The 20,732-nt window shown below is 34.3% G+C and overlaps 1 protein-coding gene across 2 annotated transcripts; it reads right to left on the bottom strand.

The window, feature by feature from the left end:
- Positions 1-355: 355 nt before the first annotated feature.
- On the bottom strand, positions 356-20,664 carry LOC105493021 (basic leucine zipper nuclear factor 1). 2 transcript variants are annotated; one of them, XM_011760443.3, is made up of 7 exons: positions 20,308-20,664; positions 19,077-19,154; positions 11,680-12,119; positions 10,121-10,320; positions 8,028-8,156; positions 6,353-6,572; positions 356-1,654 (listed from the first exon to the last, which is right to left on the bottom strand). In XM_011760443.3, exons 2-7 carry the CDS (start codon positions 19,102-19,104, stop codon positions 1,469-1,471), a joined length of 1,203 nt encoding a protein of 400 aa, XP_011758745.1. In that variant the 5' UTR covers positions 19,105-19,154; positions 20,308-20,664; the 3' UTR covers positions 356-1,468. The 2 variants fall into 2 exon arrangements, with proteins under 2 accessions (XP_011758745.1, XP_011758746.1); XM_011760444.3 differs by lacking the exons at positions 19,077-19,154; positions 20,308-20,664 and adding an exon at positions 15,007-15,138.
- Positions 20,665-20,732: the final 68 nt, after the last annotated feature.

Below are 20,732 nucleotides of genomic sequence, written 5' to 3'. Positions count from 1 at the left end.
GAGTGCTTTATATATTCTGGACACTAGACGGTTATCAGAGATATAATTTGCAAACATCTTCTCCCATTCTCTGTGTTGCCTTTTCACTCCTCTTTTGATGCACAAAAATTGGAAATTTTGATGAAATTCAATTTATCTATTTTTTCTTTTGTTGCCTGTGCTTCTGTTGTCATATTCAAAAAAATCATTGCCAAATACAATGTCGTGAAGCTTTCCCCTTATGTTTTCTTCTGAGACTTTTATAGTAAGTAAACCTAAAAGAAAAGGCTGAAGAATCAATTGGAAGTAGTTAAGCTAGACAAAGACCTAAATCAAAGCACTAATTCTGGGGGAAAAAAGGAATAGTCACAATAAAGAAGGTAGATAAATTTATTGCCACTTGAAAACTAAATATAACTCAGATGAGTCAGACAAAAAAAAATCATAGACATTACAATTACTATTATTTGACCAGGTTTGTCTTTTGATGATTTCTCTGACAGGCACTTCTGCAACAAATTTGTATAATTTGATATAAATATTATGTGATTATTCTTAAAGGCCAAGCAATGGGCATTTATGATGGCTAATCATAAATACACAATAATATATATTACATAATATATATTAATTGATAGATTGCATTTTTTTCTTTGAGCTTATATACTGTTTTAGAAAAAGTCTACCTTTTATAAATATCAAGTTGGATATTCTTGTCTGTTGCATTTGCTAAATAAGAGTCAATAGTTAATAATCTGTTTCTTTTATATATGTCAGATTGTGTCCATTCCGAATACAGAATCCCCTGCATAAAATTAGCATGTTTTGCTGAAGTACCTGTTAATTTGGCTGTAAAATATTTTTTTATCATATAGCATTTATTTTTAAAAGATTAATCCCTTCATCCATTTCTGCAAGGCTCTTTTGTAGCTCAAAAAATTACCATAAAGGGAAAGAAAGTCCTCCAGCTTCCTACTACAGTTACTTTAGAGTTGGGGTCAGAAAACTTTTTCTGTAAAGGATCTGCTGCATCTATTCAACTCTGCAGTTGTAATGCAAAAGCAACTTAGACAATAGCAAATGAATGGGTGTGGCCATATTTGACCCATGGTTGTAGTTTGCCTACCTTTGCTTTAGTGCATCTAAATAAACACTGTTCATATAAAATATCCAGCAAGATAAACAATAATTTAGTGCTTAAAAGAGAGTTGCAGAATCTTTTTCTTTTAGAGTCTTTTAGGAAAAGTATCATGTATTGCTTGGAAAGTATTCTCTATTTTAAATATATCTATACAGTTTCTTTACTTACCCTGAGATATTTATTAAGAAAGGGTAATCTGGAGTCTAATACATAAAACATCTTTGGGTGTATACATTTTGTAAATAGGAAGTGATATTACTTCTAGCATTGTAAGAACCCCAGTTCCCAAATAATAATGACTCTTGGGTAATGAGCAAGTACCTTAGCATGCCTCCAACATATTGACTGTTAAAGGGCAATCAGTTCTCCCTGGCAGTGATTGCAGCAATTGAAAGTTATGTTTTCATATCTAGTATAGGGATGAAATCGTCCAATATTTTTCTTTGCAGCAAGTAAGGTGGTTGATGAAGACTCAAAAAATGGATTATCTGGTGAACTCTCTGTACAGGTAACTGGATCTAAAATTCTTAGAACCTAAGGAAAATAAGATATAATGTCAGAAGTATGCAATATAGATAGTAAAAGCCTATGATTTCATTGATGTATACCTACCTATAAAGTTCCACTTCATTAATATGTAACTTATAAAAACTGAATGACGAATCTGATTGAAAAGACAACTTACTTCCTTTCTTAAGCTGTAAATTTAACATTGATGTCTAATTACTAGATTATCTAGGTTACATATATTTTTAAATGATGACATTAATGTTTCACAGATATTGGTAGGAAAGCAGGAAAACAGAGAAGAAAATGAGGTTATATCATTAAGTGATGTCAGTTTTTTTATATGTCAATTATATCATTAAGTGATGTCAATTTTTTTTTTCCTTAACCAAAATGGACTTACTACTTCCCCTCTTCAATCTTTCATTCAACTGCTCAGAATCAAGATTTCTATATTTTTCAGGCTAAAATACAGAAACCTTTCTGTTCATATTAGTGTGTCAGTCTCCTGCTCCTGAATTCCCTTAGCATTTTGTTTCTCTCTCTCTCTAAAGACCTGTAATGTAATAACATCTTTAGTATTTGAGAACTTATTTTCTCTTCTAAATTTATAAACAATGTTAAAGTAAGCCCTTCATCTTTGCTTATCCTCTAGCACCAAACCAAATTCCATAAAAATAGAAGGATCCATTCTTCTATGGAAATGATATTTCAAAATCCTTGATAACTTTTCATTTATAGTATCAATGGCTTTTCATTTCTCTTTTTCTAATTTATATGCAGTATTTTATGATTACAGCCATGTTTTTGTTTCCTGGATTCCACAACACAATGCTCTCCTAATTCTTCTTCTCCTCTGATTTTTCCTAATCTGTCTCCTTTACTGAGACCCAAAACAGGAACTCTTGAGCTGAAAAAAGTTCTCCAGTTAAGGGCAGGGATAACGTGCCTGGCTCACAGCTCTCGATTCACATGTTCGTATTTTCCTAATCACCACCACATGATGTGTTTGGGTTATGGTACAAAGGTAACAAGCACTGCAATTGGAAAGAATTGTGAAATGAATCAGGAAAAGTGCTTTCTCTCTTTCTTATATAAGGCTTGTTCAAAGCAGCTTTCTGGAATGGCTGGTGATGCCTGTTTCCCTAGCGGTTATGTGGTCCTGCAGATTTTTTTTTTCCCTTCTAAGTTACCACCAAACCCAAAGAGCCATCACTACTCTAAGAATGTCCTGGCATTATTTAAGAGCCATCAACTTACTTTAGCACCTCTATTTTTCAACTAGACTGCTTTTTCAATTTAATTTTTGAGATCCTTCTATTTTTATGGAATTTGGTTTTGTGCTAGAGGATAAGCAAAGATGAAGGGCTTACCTTAACGTTGTTTATAAATTTAGAAGAGAAAATAAGTTCTCAAATACTATAAAGATGTTATTACATTGCAGGTCTTTAGAGAGAGAGAGTGAAACAAAATGCTGAGGGAATTCAGGAGCAGGAGACTGACACACTAATATGAACAGAAAGGTTTCTGTATTTTAGCCTGAAAGTGATGGGGAAGGATTTTATGCAGGGTGCCTTTCAGAGAGATCATTCTATACACAGTATGGGGGATGGAGGAAGCAGTATGCATAAGCAGACATAAGAAGAACAGAAAAAGGGAGGTTATTGTAATAATCTAGCTAATGATGGTACCTTGAAGCAACGGGACTGAAAAGTTTAAGAGACACTAAGGAAGAAGGGCTGTCAGTTTTATTGAATAGGAAAATGTGGTGGATAAAAGACTGGGAGAAGAAGGGGATCTAAATCAAGCCCTGAGGATACCTAACATGGTCTAGTGAAATAAAATGGATGGATAAAAGAGAAAAGCCTGTACGGTATAAGGTTATATAAACCTAGGAAAGAGTATTTCAAGAAAGAGGGAGTGGTCAACTACACCAAATGCTACTGGCAGCAACTAAGTAGGCAGTGACACAATTTCCCAACAAAGAGAATAGAAAAGGAGAAACAAAGTTTTGGATAAAAATGATTAATTTTAGGTAGTGACTCATTCAGTAAGTAGCTGAGCACTTACTATGTGCAAAGGATTATGCTAGACCTTGAGGAAACATAAAAACACAAAGTCCCCAGCCCTTTAGGAGTTTACAGTTTGGGAGAGGGATGGAAAATCAAACTATTATAATTTAATACGGTAAAGGGCAATTATAGATATAAGTGCAAAGTACAATGGAAGGCTGGAGAAGGAACACTTCAGATTGCCAGCAAGATTCAGAGAAGGCAGGTTCTTAAAGGTGGTATAGAGGTTGGGCAACAAAAGAGGTGCGGAGAAGGCAGTCTAGACAAGAAAAAGTATGTACAGAGGCATGAGATACAACGGCCTATGTGCATCATGAAAAGTGGTTAAACCCTGCTGGAATGTGAAATGCAGTGGGTAGTGACACTTGGGAAATGATTCTTGAGAAGGGGAGATGGAAAAAAGATTATAAAAAGCCTTCTATACAGTATGAATGAATTCTGATTCAATAATGAGGGAAACTGGGAGCTGTTTGATGACTGAAATGGCCTTCTGAAATAACTCTCTGGCAGTAGTGGGAGGGCAGGAGCAGCTAAGAAGCAGGGAAGGGTATCAGTGAGGAGGTAACTGCAGTGGGCTAGGCTGGAAGTCAGGTGTTTGAACTTGAAAGGGGATAAATTAGAAAAAAACTGGTAAGATCTGTAAAATCAACAGGACTAGGGGAATGAAGGAAATAGTAAAAATGATAGCTACCATTTATTGAGAAATTACAATATGTTGGAAACTGCTACAGGCTTTATATGTGTTTTTTATGGAAATCTGAAAACAGCACTATAGAGTAGGTATAATTCATCAAGACAGGGAGTACAGGAAAAGGAGGAGATTTTTAGGGGAGGGGGGGTGTACAAATGCAAAAGCAAGGAGAAAAGAGGTTCTAGTTTTAGTCATCTGTGAAACAAGTAGATGGAAATGCCTGGCTGGATATAAATCTCTCAGACTCAGAAAAAAGTCTGAGATGGAACAGTCACAAGCATAAAGCTATGGTAACAGAATAACACCAAGAGAATACAGAAAGTATGTTATGTTAAGAAAGCTCAAGAGGGATCATAGGAAGAGGATGCCCCTCCCCCTCAAACACTTAGAAAGAATGGTCACAAAAGTAGTGAATCATTGCAAGAGTACAGTGTTCAGGAAATGAAGGGATTTTGAAAAGGGGAAAACAGATTCCTATGAAGCATCAACATCTAAAGGAGGAAAAATGTCTATGAAGAAGAAAGAGTTCAGAGAGGGCCAAGAAAGAGTGATGTTACAAAGGTCAAGGGAGTTTCAAGGAAGGAATGCTTGATACAGTATAATATGATAGTAAATGTTCATGACCTTTTTAAGAGTACTTACTGAGAATAGTGGGGCAGGAAGTCTACAGATGTAAGTGATGGCAGTAATTGAGGAATGGATGGTGTGTAAATACAAACATGTATGGACAACTTGTCCAAGATTCTTGGATGTGAAGGGAAGATGATAAAGCCATATCCGGAGATCTTACAATAGAGGGAAGATTTTTCTTTTTTAGATGAATGATGCTTGGACATGTTCTTAAGCCAAAAGGAAAGAACCAACACAGAGAAAGAATAACTGTTGAGGGGGAAGCCAGAGCCTAGAGGGGAGGTATGCTTAGAAGAGGAAGGACACCTTTTCCTCTCAGAGAAATGTATGCTGCCATACAGATAGGCTTCTAGATGTCAAATGAGACCTTCAGGCAGTTTTCTGCCTCTGTCCCCTTTTTCTTCTGTGGATTAGGCAGGAAAGTCATCTGCTGAATGTGAGGTAGTATTTGACGGGTACTGAAACAAAAAGGCAAACAGCTGAACTGACACAGGACTGGGGTTTTCAGCGTACTCGGAGAGGAAGATAAGGCAGTAAGGCACTTATGAGTAGAGTCTAGGCAAGCTAGAGCCGGACGAGAAACTAGAAGAGTGAGCTGATGAGATACAGAAAAAAACACAGGGAGCGAGGGAATAAAAACAATCATGTGATCAAAGATGTGTTCACATCCAGGGAGTCAGAATGAAGAATCAGAGTTGGAAAGAAAAAAAGTTGAGATCACAGATCACAGAGAGAGAGAGAGATGTTGAGTTGAAGATTTTAATAGTGCAAAAGTTACGGCGACTGGCAGTGACCCAGGATGGGGACATGGGAGCTGTAATGAAGGTGAACTTGGTTGTTGTCACAGAAATGTGAGATGAGTATTTGACAAGCCAGCTGCATGGACCTTGAATTCATCCAGGACTATACTATCTGTTCTGTAGTACTTGATACATTTCCATCTATATGTGGGAATTAAGTAATTGCTTAGATCAGAAGTAATCTAATCTATTAATATACTGATTTAATCTACTACATTAAAAATTCTACGCAGTGGTTTTTATATCAAAATGAACTCAAGAAAAGGATTATCAGTGACTCAATAGCTAAAACATAGGACCTCTTTCAAAACAATTACTTTTTTTGTCCTTAAAAATAGAATAGTAGTGTTAGAAAATATTAAAGTTCAGAAGAGGAAATAATTTCCTCCAAGATAACACACTCAATAGCATGAGTGGTTTATCCCACATTTCCTAATTCCTAATGCCAAACACTTTCCATGATAATATGTCACCTTTCAGTAAGAGGACAGTCTTAGAAGTTCCACAGATCACAAAAGAGAAAATATTTTACCGTTTCAGCCATTTTCTCAGCTGGAGTGCTGCAGAATTCAACTGTTGATGGAATCTTTTTTTGATTGTTAATGCCAACATTTCCCAGAAGATGAGAATTTACTGCTTTTGCCAACTTGTGATTTGTTAATGCTAGCTCTGCTGTGCTGTGGGGTTGTACACTAGGGGAGTAAGTTTGCTCTCTTCCCCATTGCAAAGAGACTAAGAGCTCCTCCAATAATCTGCATAGAACACACATGAACACTGGACATTAGTAAGAGAGCAAAATGTAAAAATTAATAATAGTAAATAAGTAATAAAAATATTTCTGAAATTATATAACATCTTTCCCTGATCCCTTTCTCTCTCAGAGTTCCATAAATTTGGATGTCTTAGTCCAGTAAGTTAGACTACAGAAAGCATATGTTAATCTACTAGGTTGTTGCCTGAAAATCATTTAACAAATAGTACTTCTTTTCGTTCTCACCTTTTAGTATAGGAACTACTTACATAATTTGTGAAACTATGGAGATATTCATACAGTTTTTCTTTTTTGGTGAGTTACATTAATTGATTCTTGAATGCTAAATCAATCTACAATTCCTGGGATTCACTTTACTTGGTCATAATGTATAAAACTTTTTATGTATTGTTGGATTTGATTCACTAAAATTCTGTTAAGGATTTTTGCATTTATGTCAATTAGAGATATTAGTTGGTGGTTTTTGGCTAATGGTTCTGGTATCAAGATAATGCTGGCCTCATGAAATGAGCTGGAAATTGTTTCCTTCTCTTCTATTTTCTAGAATAATTTTTGTAAATTTGGTTTTATGTCTTCCTTAGATGTTTACTAGCATTCATCAGTGAATCCATCTAGACTTGGAATTTCCTTTACTGGAAAATATTTAATTTTTAACTATAAATTATATTTGTTTTAACAGGTTAGGGCTATTCAGGTTATCTATTTGTTCTTGAGTAACCTTTGGTAGTTTGTTTTTCATGGAGTTTGTCCATTTCATCTAAATTACTGAATTTATTGACATGGATTTGTTCATAACATTTCTGTATTATCTTTTTTATGTGTATAGAGTCTATATTGTACCCCCCCCCTTCATTCCTGATACTGGTAATGTATATCTTCTCTTTTTTTCCTGATTAAACTGGCTAGAGGTTTCTTGTGTGTTCTTTCTTCTAGTGTCCCCTATAATTTGCTCTTTGACACTTACTGATTCTATCTGTAATAAATCAACTACATAAAAATGCAAAAGGCTTTTAAGGAAGACCATCAATTTTGATAGTTCTGGAGTATATGGACATGAAAATAAGCTCTAATACTGCAGGAAGTCTTCAAAAATATCTCCTTCCACAGGAGAGACAGGTACACTCCTTGGCTTCTACCAAAAACTGTATGACTACAACTATAACCAGCAATTGCTTTTAAATCCAGAGAATCCTTCTAATACAGACATAACTAATTATTTCCCCAATTAAGAATGTGAAAAGCATGCCTTCTATTTTTTTAGTCCTCCTCCCTCCCAGAGCATCTATTTTAAAATGCTACTAAAAGTATATGCTCAGTAAGTTATCAAATGTAGACACACCAAAAACAAAAACAAACAAACAAACAAACACAAAAGTACAATAACATAATTTGCAGGAGAAAGCAGAAGAGTTCAGAATGTAAACAAGTGCCATACTTCTGGGTAGCTATCATTTCTTGACGAAACTGTTCCCGTTCACTTAGGAGATCCTGTATAGCCCCGTGTGCATCACGGTTTTGACGCTGTAAAACTGCTCTTGAGTTGGTTAACTCATCTGCCATTACCCTGAAAAAGATTAAAATCTTACATATAAATTTGCTGACAGTAATACAGTGTAAAAAATTGAATATACTACTTTGTGACTGTCACTTTCAGAAGCTAACAAAGATTTAACATAGTATAGTTACTTCACAGTTTTTAAATTTTGACTGAAGAACACTAAAAATGTTTATGAGCTTAGAGTTCATTAAAAAGATTCAGTTAAAATATTCATTGAGACAATGACAAAGGCAAAAGTTACTCAACTTTCCTATACAATGACTTTTGGAGTACATCTCAATCTTACTCTAGATTGACCAAAATTTGAAAGAAAAAATTATTAAGTGTTTTTAAACACAGAAAAACTTAAAAAGGCAAACAAAACTAAATTATCTTCTTACACTCAATTACCTCTTTGCCCTCAGAAAAATATTGATATAAAAAGACTTATATAAAGTCTTTCCTCATGCCCAGCATCCCTATCCTTCTTTTATATGCAGCCAACAAGGTTTTTTTACACTTCTCAAAAAAAATAATTTATGTATGTTTCAACATATACATATGTGTTAAAATAAATTTATCCATTTTATTTACAAAAAGAGATACTGAATACACACTTTTCTAAATCTTAGTTTTTCATTTAATAATTTATCTTAGAGACTTTTCCATATTAGCACATATAGAGCTATCTCATTCCCTTTTTTCAAAAATTAGCTTCATGTTTTCTACTGATTGGATACACAAAATTTTATTTAACCAATTTTCTATTGATGCAATTGAAGCAAAATGTTCAAGTATGGTTAATCAGCTGAAAAATTTAAAATTAAAATTTAAGTCTGAGACTGCAGTTACTACCAAATTCCTCAAAATGAAAACAATTTTGACATTAGAAGATTACATCAATTAAAATACCAATAAAATCGTATTTAATTTTTATTTAAAAATTTAATGAAATGTTACTATTGGTGTTGATCAGAATGTTAAAAAGTTGCATATTGCAGTAATTTGTATAATATATGCATGATTTGCCTCTTAAAAAATGTTCAGTAAGAATCAACTCAATTAACTTTCATTCTAAGTGAATAAATAGTTCATTTTTCCAAATAGCATAATGAACTAGCACAATTAGGAGATAAATGAAACACTGTTAAGAGAGTGAACAACTACTAAAAAGTGTCAGAGATATTAAGACATGAAAAAAACATTTTCCTAAAAATGTATTCATCACAATCAATGGTTCTTCAAATACACCCTGTAAACCTATGGCTGTTTTGTGAGAAATCTCCAGATGATTCAATTTAAATCAACAGTTATTAAACATACTCTGTAAAGTATATTGCTAAGTACCAGAAATACAAAAATGGATAACATCCAGATCTTGTTATCCGGTAACTGTAAATTGAGGCAGGGAGGGGATAAACAGACAAAGAATCATACTATATAGCACAGTTTCCCAACCACCAGTGTGTCGAGAGGCCTGGATGAGGACCCTGGCGTTTTCGCCGCCATATGAGAGTAGCCTCATCCAGTATGTCATAAAAATGTTATAATTTTCTATTTGTGCATGGAGAGAAAAAGGTTGAGAAGCTTTATTATATGGTTAAAAGAACTATGAGAAGAGAGCATTTAGAATGAATAATATTATCTTAGGGAGTTCAAATATTTAAATGGAGAAAAATAATTTAGTTTGACTTTTTGTGATTTTAATGTTTACTAGACGTCTGAATTTACAGTTTTGTTTCAGTCTTAAACACTGTATTTTTACTATACAGTAAACTAGAACTCGGGAATAAGGGATGATCCTTATATCACTTCTCCATTTAGGAAGACTGTGTGACTATCCAGAGGAGAGAGAGTCCACATCTCAAATGAAGTACTTTGATGACCTTAGTCAGAAATTTTCACATTACCATCTACTTTCTTGTGTTATAGATCAAAAACCTGATGGAGCAAAACCTAGGAAATGAAATACTATTTGCTGTAGAAAATACCTGCTTGCAAGGAATTTACTTCGCCATACATCACACTGTATTGACATACGTTCTAACTGTTCAGAAAGCTGAGCTGTGTTTCGACCTAGGGCTTCATTTTCTAAAATAAGCTGATTTTTCTCACGGGCTAGACGTTCAAAGTGATACTGAAGATCATCCCCAACAGAAGCCACCAGTAACTTTTTTAACTCACGATTTACCTAGAAGAGAACATAATCAATACAACAAGCTCAAAGTAATATCACTAACTTTAATGTAACAAAATTAACAAAAAGAGACTGTGTTTCTGTGTAATTTTGGACCTCCGTGACTTAAAGCCTCTATCAAAAAGTAAAATTAAATATTTAAGTTCTGTACGATATACAAACCATATCTCTCCACTACTCTCTATACATCTATATCCACAGTCCATGTGGTAATAAACTGAGCTTCTTGTAATAAGAGTAAAAATCATTATGAAAATAACAAATAGTTCCAGTCAACACTTAAAGGAAAAAAAATTAAAACAAAACCAATACATTTTGATAAAAAACATGACTTAGAATGTCTTATGTTTTTTATTCAATATGTATAAGTTAGTCTATTGCATCCTAAGAAATTACTTTTAAAAAATAAAGCAAAGGAAGTAATCCAGTATGTTTCTAAGTATGTTCTTTACATCATTATTGAAAACAGCAAAAAATCAAAACAGATATCCAATAATGGGTATTGGTATATGGTATAGCTATTGAAGAACACTGTTGCTATTAATAATGACATTGTAATAGAATATTCTGTGACATGGCAGAACATTAATAACTGAAAAAAGTGGGTTATAACACTAAGTGAACTCAATGTATATGGTTATGCAGGTATAGCTGGATGAAATGATTCAGGTGGCACTATTTTCATTGTGTTTTTCTGTATTTTCTAAAATTTTTACAACATAAATTTGTACTACATTTTGTAATGAGAAACTAGTTATTTAAAAATTATTTGGATAAAAACCACTAACCATGGTCTCACTTATGAAGAAGACTTGTATCTAGCCAAAAGACGTATGGTCTAATAGAGAAACAAGGGAAGGGGCAAGGCAATTTTTACTAAGATGCAAAGATTAAAGCAACACCCTTAAGCAATACAGATTTTTTTCATTTACAATGAAGACACAGTAAGTTATACCACCTTTCTCTTTATTCCAAGTATCCTGTACACACAGGCAAAAATACTTGAAACTTATGGATCCTTAAAACAAGGACTGCTGGTCAATTACTACGCCTGACTTGGTCAATATTTGGTCTGGCAGTTTATAATTGTAACCTACTTTTGTAACTTATTGGTGGTCTTGTCCAAAGCACCTCACACCTCCATCTTCAATGAGGTTTAGAGTATAAGTTCCCAATATAAAGTATCTCTAGAGAACTGAGAGAGAATGAGAAATTTAAGAGGAAGCGTTTTAGAGAAATGACAAGCTAGGATAAATGACATTCCCATAAAGAAATGTAGTTTTCTAACATGCAGATTCAAAAGGTCCAGACGTAAAGAGTAGCACTCATTATATCAATTAAGGCTGTTCTTACCTCTGTCTGTACACGGAGCTGGTTTGAAAGACCTTCTTTGTCCTGTAGTAACCTTCTTTCAGAATTCTTGAGCTTTTCTAATACATTCTTTACTTCTGAGAGTTCCTTATTAGGTTCTATAACTCCCTCTGACTGACCAAGGAATTCTCCTTTATGATGTCCCAGAGACTTAACCTTTGTGTTTTTGTTGGGGATATCGTGAGTTATAGCAGCTTTGGGAACTAATATTCTTACAGCTTCAACTTCCATTGCTTTTTCAGTGAGCATTTTCCCTAGCTGAAGAACTCCTGGGCTCTCTGATGGAACTGCTTTCTTCCATGGACTCTGAAGACTATGATGCTTTCTAGATTGGACTCCAGAGGTAACTTCAACAGATTTAGGTGGCTCCTCAGTTTCCATTCCATCTCCTGCTCCTCGGATTGGGGATGAAGTAAGGGTGACTAACAAAAAGGAAACAAAACAGAAACTTACCAAGAAGAAATGCCAAGAAAATGCTAAGAAATTTTCTAAGCAAGAAATTGCTAAGAAAATGCTAAACCCTATATTCAAAATTACTCGCACTAAAAAGAATGCAAAAAAAAAAAATCAGAGAAAAAGTAATTTTCAAAACAATCATGTATCAACAAAAGGTACATGTTTAAACTTTCCTTCAGTAGACCAGAGATTTGGAATCAGAGTATTTGGTTCTGACTTTTACTTCCTAGTATAACCCCAGGTAAATAATTTAATCTTCCATGAATCTCTATTTCCTAATTTGCAAACTAGAGATGATAACAACTTTGCTACAGAATTTTGGTAAGAAAAAATGTAATAAGATCAAATGCTTGGCATACTGTAGACACTCAATAATGTTAGTTAAAAATAAATGTTAGCTATATATATGCACATTTGAAACCATCTACATCATAAGAGATTCATCTGTTTTTGTGAACTCTTGTAGTAAGAGGAAGCAACATATATGTTACACTGAAAAATGTATTAAGAAAAGATTCAATCCTATTCTTAGGCCTAACAGTTTATGCCCTGCTTACAGAAGTGAAACTACACTGAATTGTCAGATTAAACATCCTTATACCTCACTTTCACCGTATCATACCCAGTTATTTTATTGTTCTCTCATTCCATCTAGTGGCTTTCAATTTGAGTGCACTGTATTCCCAAAAAAGTGCCTTGCATGTAGTATTCATATATATATGTTTTTTATATATATATATGTTATAAACAAATGAATGATAACAAGGAGAGGGACAAAAGAGGAGCACACAGATCAGTGACAATGATTAGAATGATGAACTTTGACTGGTCATGGGCAGCAAACATGGTGCTGGGTACCTAATGTAGGCTAGACATTCTATCAGGTAAGACCACTATGCTTAAGAAATTTACTACCTAATTTAGGGGACAGGACATACATATAAAAAGATAAAATGTATTACATGATAATATATAATAAGTGTGCAATAAGTGGTATAAAAATATTTCAATAGAAATTTTATGTCTATAGAAACATTAAGGACAATCATGAACTACTGATTGGTCTTCAGTGAATTCATCACTGTCCAACCAAACCATATATATATATGTAATAAGATCAAATGCGTGGCATACTGTAGACACTCTCTCTCTCTCTATATGTGTATGTATATATATGTGTGTGTGTATATATATATGTGTGTAATACAATCTCCTAAAACAAAGACTTAAAACAGAATTCCTTTTATACTTGTAATAAATTTTGTAAGCTTAACATATTTTTTATTTTATGGCTAGAATATAAGTTAATATAGCATTTACTTTCTTATTATTCTACTGTTGAATATTTAGACTCTTTTAAATTTTTCACTATAATAAGACTTTATTGAACACTTTTATGCCTACATATTTTTCTTAACTTCTGAATTATTTTTTCAAATAAATTCCCAAGCATAAAATCAATGGGTTTGTTGAAGATCTGTATGGCCGAAATGCCTTCCAAAATCACTCTACCAGTGTAATCTGTGGATCTATGCCTAATGTCCTTACTATTTATTTATTTGCATGCTCAATGCCTATGACTTATATAGTACTTAAAAATAAATAAGAATACATGTAAACTGTTTAGAATGGTATTTGACACAGTAAGCACTCATTAAATGTTAGGTCCTATTGCTTTTATTATTATTTATATAAACTCCTAATAAACTTTGGATGTTGATCTGGAGAGAAATAAATTTATTTAATGCCATAAAATATAATTCTGACTTTCATTCTCTTATGTAAATCCTAAAGTTATATTGCTAGACTATAGGACTATTTATTCAATTAACAGATTTACTTTTTTCAAATTTTTCCCATGTAGAGATGTTCTGGGAATCTTGAGTTATGTTAATTAGACAGGAGGTGGAAACATATCTGAGGTATAGTTAATATGTTCTATTTTACAAAACATTTTACATTAGAATAAAATAGTGTCATTTCTATATGAAATGTAAGCTAAGTTTAAACACCCCTTGGGCCTTGGGACTGACTCTACTTTTAAAAAGGTAAACAAAGGAGTACTTCAGAAAGTGAAATAAATGCCTAACATGCTGGGTTTGGTAAATTAGTTAAAACAAAGCATGGTAGCACTGACAAAGAGAATTTCCACTGAATCATTTAAAAACAGCTCACTGCAGCCTTGACTTCCTGGGCTCAGGTGATCCTCCCACCTCAGCCTCCCAAGTAGCTGGGACTACAGGCATGTGCCACCATGACCAAGTAATTTTTTTTTTTTTTTTTTGTAGGGACGGGGTTTTATCATGTTGTCCAGAATGGTCTTGAACTCCTAGGTTCAAACAATTCTCTGGCCTCAGCCTCCTAAAGTGCTTGGATTACAGGTGTGAGCCATCACACCTAGCCACCTGTATTCTTAAAATCTGATTTTAAATTTGTCTAAACTTAACTAACTTGTCTAATTTTGTCAATAAGACATTCTGGCATTTAAGAAGTAACGTAGAATCATGTATTAACTATAAATTAATAAAAGCCATCAACAATAAAAATACACACTAGAGCCATTGTTCAGGCCCACTGAGGCTGAGGAAATAAAAAACAGGTGTGATACTTCCATTATGGTCAAATACGATTTCTAGGCAAGCTGTAACATTTTTGAGCTGGAATTTTAAGTAACAGAGATACAAGAACAAATTACAAAATGATTAATGTTAAATTTAAAAGGCAAAGAATCATTAATACGTATTTAACAGAAATCTCTTTTTGAACAAAATACCTTGTTGGGAAATCAAGAAGTTCAATCAACTTGTTTCTATTCCAATTTACTCTTAACTTTATTTAAACTGTTCTACTTACTCAAGCATTTATGAATATCAAAGTTGTATTATATATTACATGACCGTTCCTTCTCAGTAATAACTATGATTCTAGCTAATGTGCATAGGTAAGCAGGCAGAAGAGCCAAGGCTTTACATTTTCTCACCTGGTAACTTTCATAATTCTATTTTTCCTTGTGACATATGTAGAAACCTTTATTACATATGCAGTAGGCACAATCCAGGACACATTTATGAATAATTATCGTATCTCAAGTGGGAAGACAAGGACCTATGGTAACAGCTCCATAGTTATGAGTGATGCTTAAGTCAAGAAAAACACCAATCCTTATTCTTCCCCACTATTCGAAGGGAACCAACAAAACAATCCTTAAATTATTCATTATCATTACTTCCACCTGTGATCTATTATCAATGAACTAAAACATGTCTAAGGTTTGCTCATTCGTATTGCCTACCAGGATTGGTGAAATGTACGGCAAGAACAAAGAAGGTCACTAGTCTAACATTCTGGAATGGGAGCTGGCAAACTTCTTTTGTAAAGGACCAAAGAGTAAATATTTTAGGCTTTGTGAACCAAAAGGTAAAATTGAGGATACCATGTAAGTATTTAATAAGAGAAAAAAAATTTATCGATGAAATTCAAACTATAACAACAATAATTGAATACAGTTTTTTGATAACATAGGTCTAATAATGGGAAGAACAGAATTTTTTAAATTCAGGATACTGTTTGGCTTAAATAGTGTTAATGTCCACTATTATCAAACTGATTGCAAATACTCTCAGGAGGCTGAGGGCCACAATTTGCCAACCCGTGCTCTAGAATATTGAGGCAAAAAAAATTTCATAGTCTGTCATTGAACAAATATTTCTCTTTTATTCATAAAACTTCAATCTATGATGAGAGGTACCTAAGTCAGCAGAATGGGGTAGTGAAAAGAACTCTAACTCACTAGAGTCTGAGTTAAAATAACTTAAGTCCCTACTGCCATGTATTGTGTGACCTTGGACAAAGCACTTAACCTCATCCTTCTCCCCTCCCTTGGTGCTTTTAGAGTAATGCAAATATGGTAGTATATATTTCAAAAATAATTTGTTTCTCTTGTAGACTAGACTGTTGGGAGCTCTTCAGGGTATGGACTGCCTCCTAATCTTCGTATCATGAACTAATAAAATGGTGCTTGTCACAGAGAAAATGAATAAATGCTTACTGAAGTTTATTAATCTGTTAATAGACTACCTTGAGTGTTTCATTTTTAACATCCAAAAACTAACCCATTTAAAAACTGCTTTATTTTTTTTCCTCTACCCTAAATCATTAATTCCTAACTTGGTTATAGTCTGAAAGACTTTCCAGAACATATACAAATTCAGTTATAAAACAGTTAAAACAAATTAGGGATTCTCATGTGGTAATTTTAAATCAAGAATCTTTTTAAATGTCACTCATCTCACCTAATAAAGTTTAGTTAACTATTATTAAATTAGTAAAATAAGTTACATACAATGGACTTAAGAGTTACATCAAGATTTACTGAACTGGAATCTAAGCATTCTTCTTACCAAGGGCTCTATGGATAGAGTTCTCTGGTCAAATAAGTGTGGGCAATGTTGCATACTGCATCTCTATGGAGTTTCAGTGTACATTAGTATTAAAGTTATACTATAGACTCTTAAGAGGTCCTATAGCCTCTCTTTTAATACAGCATTTCTCGAATTTACCTGCTCATGGAATACCTTTTTTACCTAATACCTTTTATTCTACAGAACTAGTGTTAGACTATTTTATGGAATCAAAAATATTTAAATATCTCAGACCTTCCTATTTGGTCTACTATTACTAAACTATTTGACTTCAATAGCTTTATTTTTAATTTTAATCCCACATCCAAGAAAAGCTTTGGATTTTAAGTTTCTAGTTATTACTATTTACTGTATGTTTCCTTTTCAGAAACAGCCCTAGCAGCCATGATACATCCCTCTTATGATGACAGTACTGCTCAAATGTCTTCTGAGAGGAAGTTCTGTTGCTATTACCAAACCAACTGTACTTATCTCCTGAGGCAGTTACAGGAAGTACAGACAACTGACAAATGTCAACCAAGTACACCTTTTCACAGGCCATGCAATACGAGTAACTTTTGTTCACTAACATCAGATGACAGATTAAACAGAAATATGGCTAATAGAATTATTTACCTTACTGGATAATTAAGATCACAAAAAATCATGTTTGTTAAAGTACCTTATAACTCTAATCCTCATTAAAAACAAGTAATAATAAATATTAAAAAGTAACTTAATCTCACTGAGGACTTACCAGTACTTTTAATGACTAATCATAATATCGTATTTAGTTTTTGCTTTTTGACAAGCACCATGTTGGTTGCTTTCACATTAATTATTTAACTGCTCTTATTTCCCATTAATCCACCGTTTATTACTTTCCTTACAGTCTCTGACTTGCTTATCTAATGGTATAAAAGCCTTCTGGTGACTTATGAAATGCTGTTGCACAGTTGAATTAAATTCAATTACATATTTAGGGGCATGATCTTTCTTCCTTGTTTCCTAAACTTATTTCAACCTGCTTTTAGAGAGGGTGTGCTGCTGGAGGTCAGCTTGCTGAAAAACTGGCATCTAGAAAACAGTTTTCCATCTTTCACTGATGGTTCTAGCATGCAGAATTCACCCCATCCAAAAAATAAGCTGGGTCAGGAGAAGTTCACTATGGGACATGTTAAAATTGTTGCCTATAGCTATGTAAGGATGGCCAGTAAGCAGTAGTATGAATCATAAGGAAAGAGATCAGGGATATAGATAGATTTGGAAGTCATTTATATAGATAATTACTGAAGTCATGACAGTAGAAAAGAAACAGTGGTCAAAAGCACTGATACTTAAAAGAAAAATAAGAAGGAGAGGAGGCTGAAAAAGAAACAGAGGAGATACAGCTTCAGCAGTGCTGTCCAACATAATTTTCTTCAGTGATTGAAATAGCCACTAGTCATATTTGCCTATTGACCACTTGAAGTTTGGCAAGTGTCACTGAGAAACTGAAATTTTAATTTTTAGAAAATATTAATTTAAAATCAAATAGCCACATATAATTACTGCATTGGACAGTGAAAGGCTACAGAGTAGGCTGAAAATAAAAGTGACATCATGGAAGTCATCAAAAGAAAGTATCTCAAAAGGCAGGGAATGGTCAACAGTATTAAATATTAGAGAGGACAAACTAGCTAGGACTAAAAAGTGACTACTGTATTTAGCAATTTAGGGGTTGAATTGTGTACCCCAAATCTTTATATGTTGAAGTACTAACCCCCACTACCTCAGAATGAGACTTCATTTGGAAACAGGATCACTGCAGATGTAATTAGTTAAGATGAAATCATACAGGAGTAGGCTGGGTTCCTTTTTCAATATGACTGCTGTCTTTATAAAAAGGGTAAATTTAGACCAGAAACATGCACACAGGGAGAATGCCATGTGAATATGAAGGCAGAGATAAGGGTGGTACGTCTACAAGACAAGGAGCACCAAAGACTGCCAGCAAGCCACTGGAAGCTAGGAGAGTGTCTCTAATGCCTTCTGAAGGAGCATAGCCTTGTTGACATTTTCATCTTGGACTTCCAGCCTCCAGAACTGAGACAATATATTTTGTTGTTCAAGCCACACAGTTTATGGTACTTTGTTACAGCAACCCCAGCAAACTAATACAACATGAAAGAGATCTTTGATACATCCTAGTTGCTTTGTCTATCTACTTAAATCTTTAAAAATGTATATTCTTATTTAAATCTTAATCTTCTAGCATATAGGGAATATAGCTGTTAAAAACTTTGTATTAACATTAAATGTTTAAGAGCAGCCACCTAATAAATTCTAATTAATGATGTTAAATTTCACTTGTACATCTAAAGTACTGAAATATAAACACTGCACTACAAAATAAACACAAAGGGATCTGAAATAACAAATGATTCCCAAGGGCGTCCATGAGATCTAGTTATCTGGCTCAAACGTTCCTTCACATCATCATAAATGTCATGTTTTAAAAACAATTATAAAAAAGCCACTTACCTTTGGTTTCTAAATTTTTAGTAGTCATTTTTTCCCCTTAACCACTGAAAATGCACTCCAAGACTTCTACTGAACAACCTAGAAATGTATGCATATGAAATAATTTAAACAATATATAAACACATTCATTGAGTACCTCTAATTTAAAAGTTATGATATTTTAATTGCTTCTGTATTTAGTACACATGCATTTAGAAAGCGAAATGTCTCTTATATCCCTTTCTCCCAGAAGGCATTGTTACATCTACTAAAAGTCTCACAAAAAAAAAAAAAAAAAAAAAAAATAGGGGTGGTTTACTTCTAAATATTCCGTTTCACCATCCTCACCAATACACTCTAAATTGTCAGAAGTGTGTCCTGAATTTTAGCCAAGCAATGGCAATGAAGTTACTGTGGTGGTTTTTTGTCATCCGTACGACAAGAGGAATTTTAAAGTAATTACTTTCTTAGGAGACATACTGACACAATTCGTATGCACACACAGACACACACACACATATCAAAAAGGAGCTTCTGTTTAGATGTGTAACAAACGAGAAAAAATATTACTCAAGATAACATAATTCATATTTTTTTGGTAATAAAGTTAAAATAGTGTAGCTCCAAAAGTAAAAAGAGAAACATATATTGAGCACATGCTTTCAGAAATGTACACACTGCCTACAGTACAGACTCAGATTTACTAGAAAACATATAAAAAGGTGATGCTACTGCAATGATATAAATATGACAAACTGTACACTAGATGACAACTGGTGTCACTACAAAAAAAGATCGCTCTCAGTACTAGATACAACTCAGTTCAATTAGTGAACCCGACGACTAACTTTCTTAACAGTCACAAACTTTTCTACACTACAGTCTATTGCTCCAAAAAGAGGTATCCAAAAAACCCTTCGTAAGAGTAACGATCCCTGAAACTGCCCTTGATAGTTGCTCTGCGAAACGTACAAGCACACCGAGTGCGTGCTGGCAAATGCCAAATGAAGGTGAGGGGGTGAAGAAGTAAGTAGGGGGAGTGAGCAGGTATGAGAGCGATAGGCCGGGAAGCGACAAGTCTGTCAACCTTTGCTGTCCCGGGAAGTCGAAACCGAAGTTCCATTCCTGTCTGAAAAAGCCTTCCCGGAACAACAATCGTTCCCTAAATCCAAAGCTACTGGCCACCAAGCTCCAGCCAGACCTCCGTCCCTTTCCAACATCCTTAGTTATACCTGCTTGTCCTCGGATTTACCTGTAAGATTCTTATTCTCCGTATTTCAGGGGGCTTCACTTCATAGGCTCTTCGGATCGGTATCACCAGGCTAACTTCTCACAGACCTCTTCCATTCTGAAGCCGGCCCGCCCAGGCCCTCCACATATCCAGGAGCTCTCTCACTCCTAACCACTTCCGATTACTCAGGGTTTCGCTTCCGGAATACGTTTCCAAAAGAGAAGGGTAAATACATTCTGCAGTGCGTTTAAACTCAAGTAACACAGAACACACACTGTAAGGCCTCCGTAAGTGGAAAGCGGACAGATGTCTACTTTAAAATAAAATACTGTACAGCAACTTTTGGAGCCCAAGCCTCAGATTCACTTAAACTTCCGGGCCAGCTGTTAAACAAACGGAAGGAAACGGCGTCTCGTAGCCCCAGGCGACAGCGTGGAGGGGCGGGC

This window comes from Macaca nemestrina, chromosome 1 (assembly GCF_043159975.1).
Source record: "Macaca nemestrina isolate mMacNem1 chromosome 1, mMacNem.hap1, whole genome shotgun sequence".
NCBI classification, from domain to species: Eukaryota; Metazoa; Chordata; class Mammalia; order Primates; family Cercopithecidae; genus Macaca; species Macaca nemestrina.
This window is presented reverse-complemented; position numbering and strand designations above follow the sequence as displayed.

What these genes read in the sequence shown, in the direction of transcription:
- LOC105493021 (XM_011760443.3), bottom strand. Translation starts at nt 19,104, where the DNA reads ATGACTACTAAAAATTTAGAAACCAAAG. An exon ending in AGTAAATTCCTTGCAAGCAG is followed by an intron (nt 8,157 to 10,120) that starts GTATTTTCTACA and finishes AATCTTTTTCAG; the next exon opens with GGTAATGGCAGATGAGTTAA. An exon ending in CTGAGAAAATGGCTGAAACG is followed by an intron (nt 1,655 to 6,352) that starts GTAAAATATTTT and finishes TATTTTCCTTAG; the next exon opens with GTTCTAAGAATTTTAGATCC.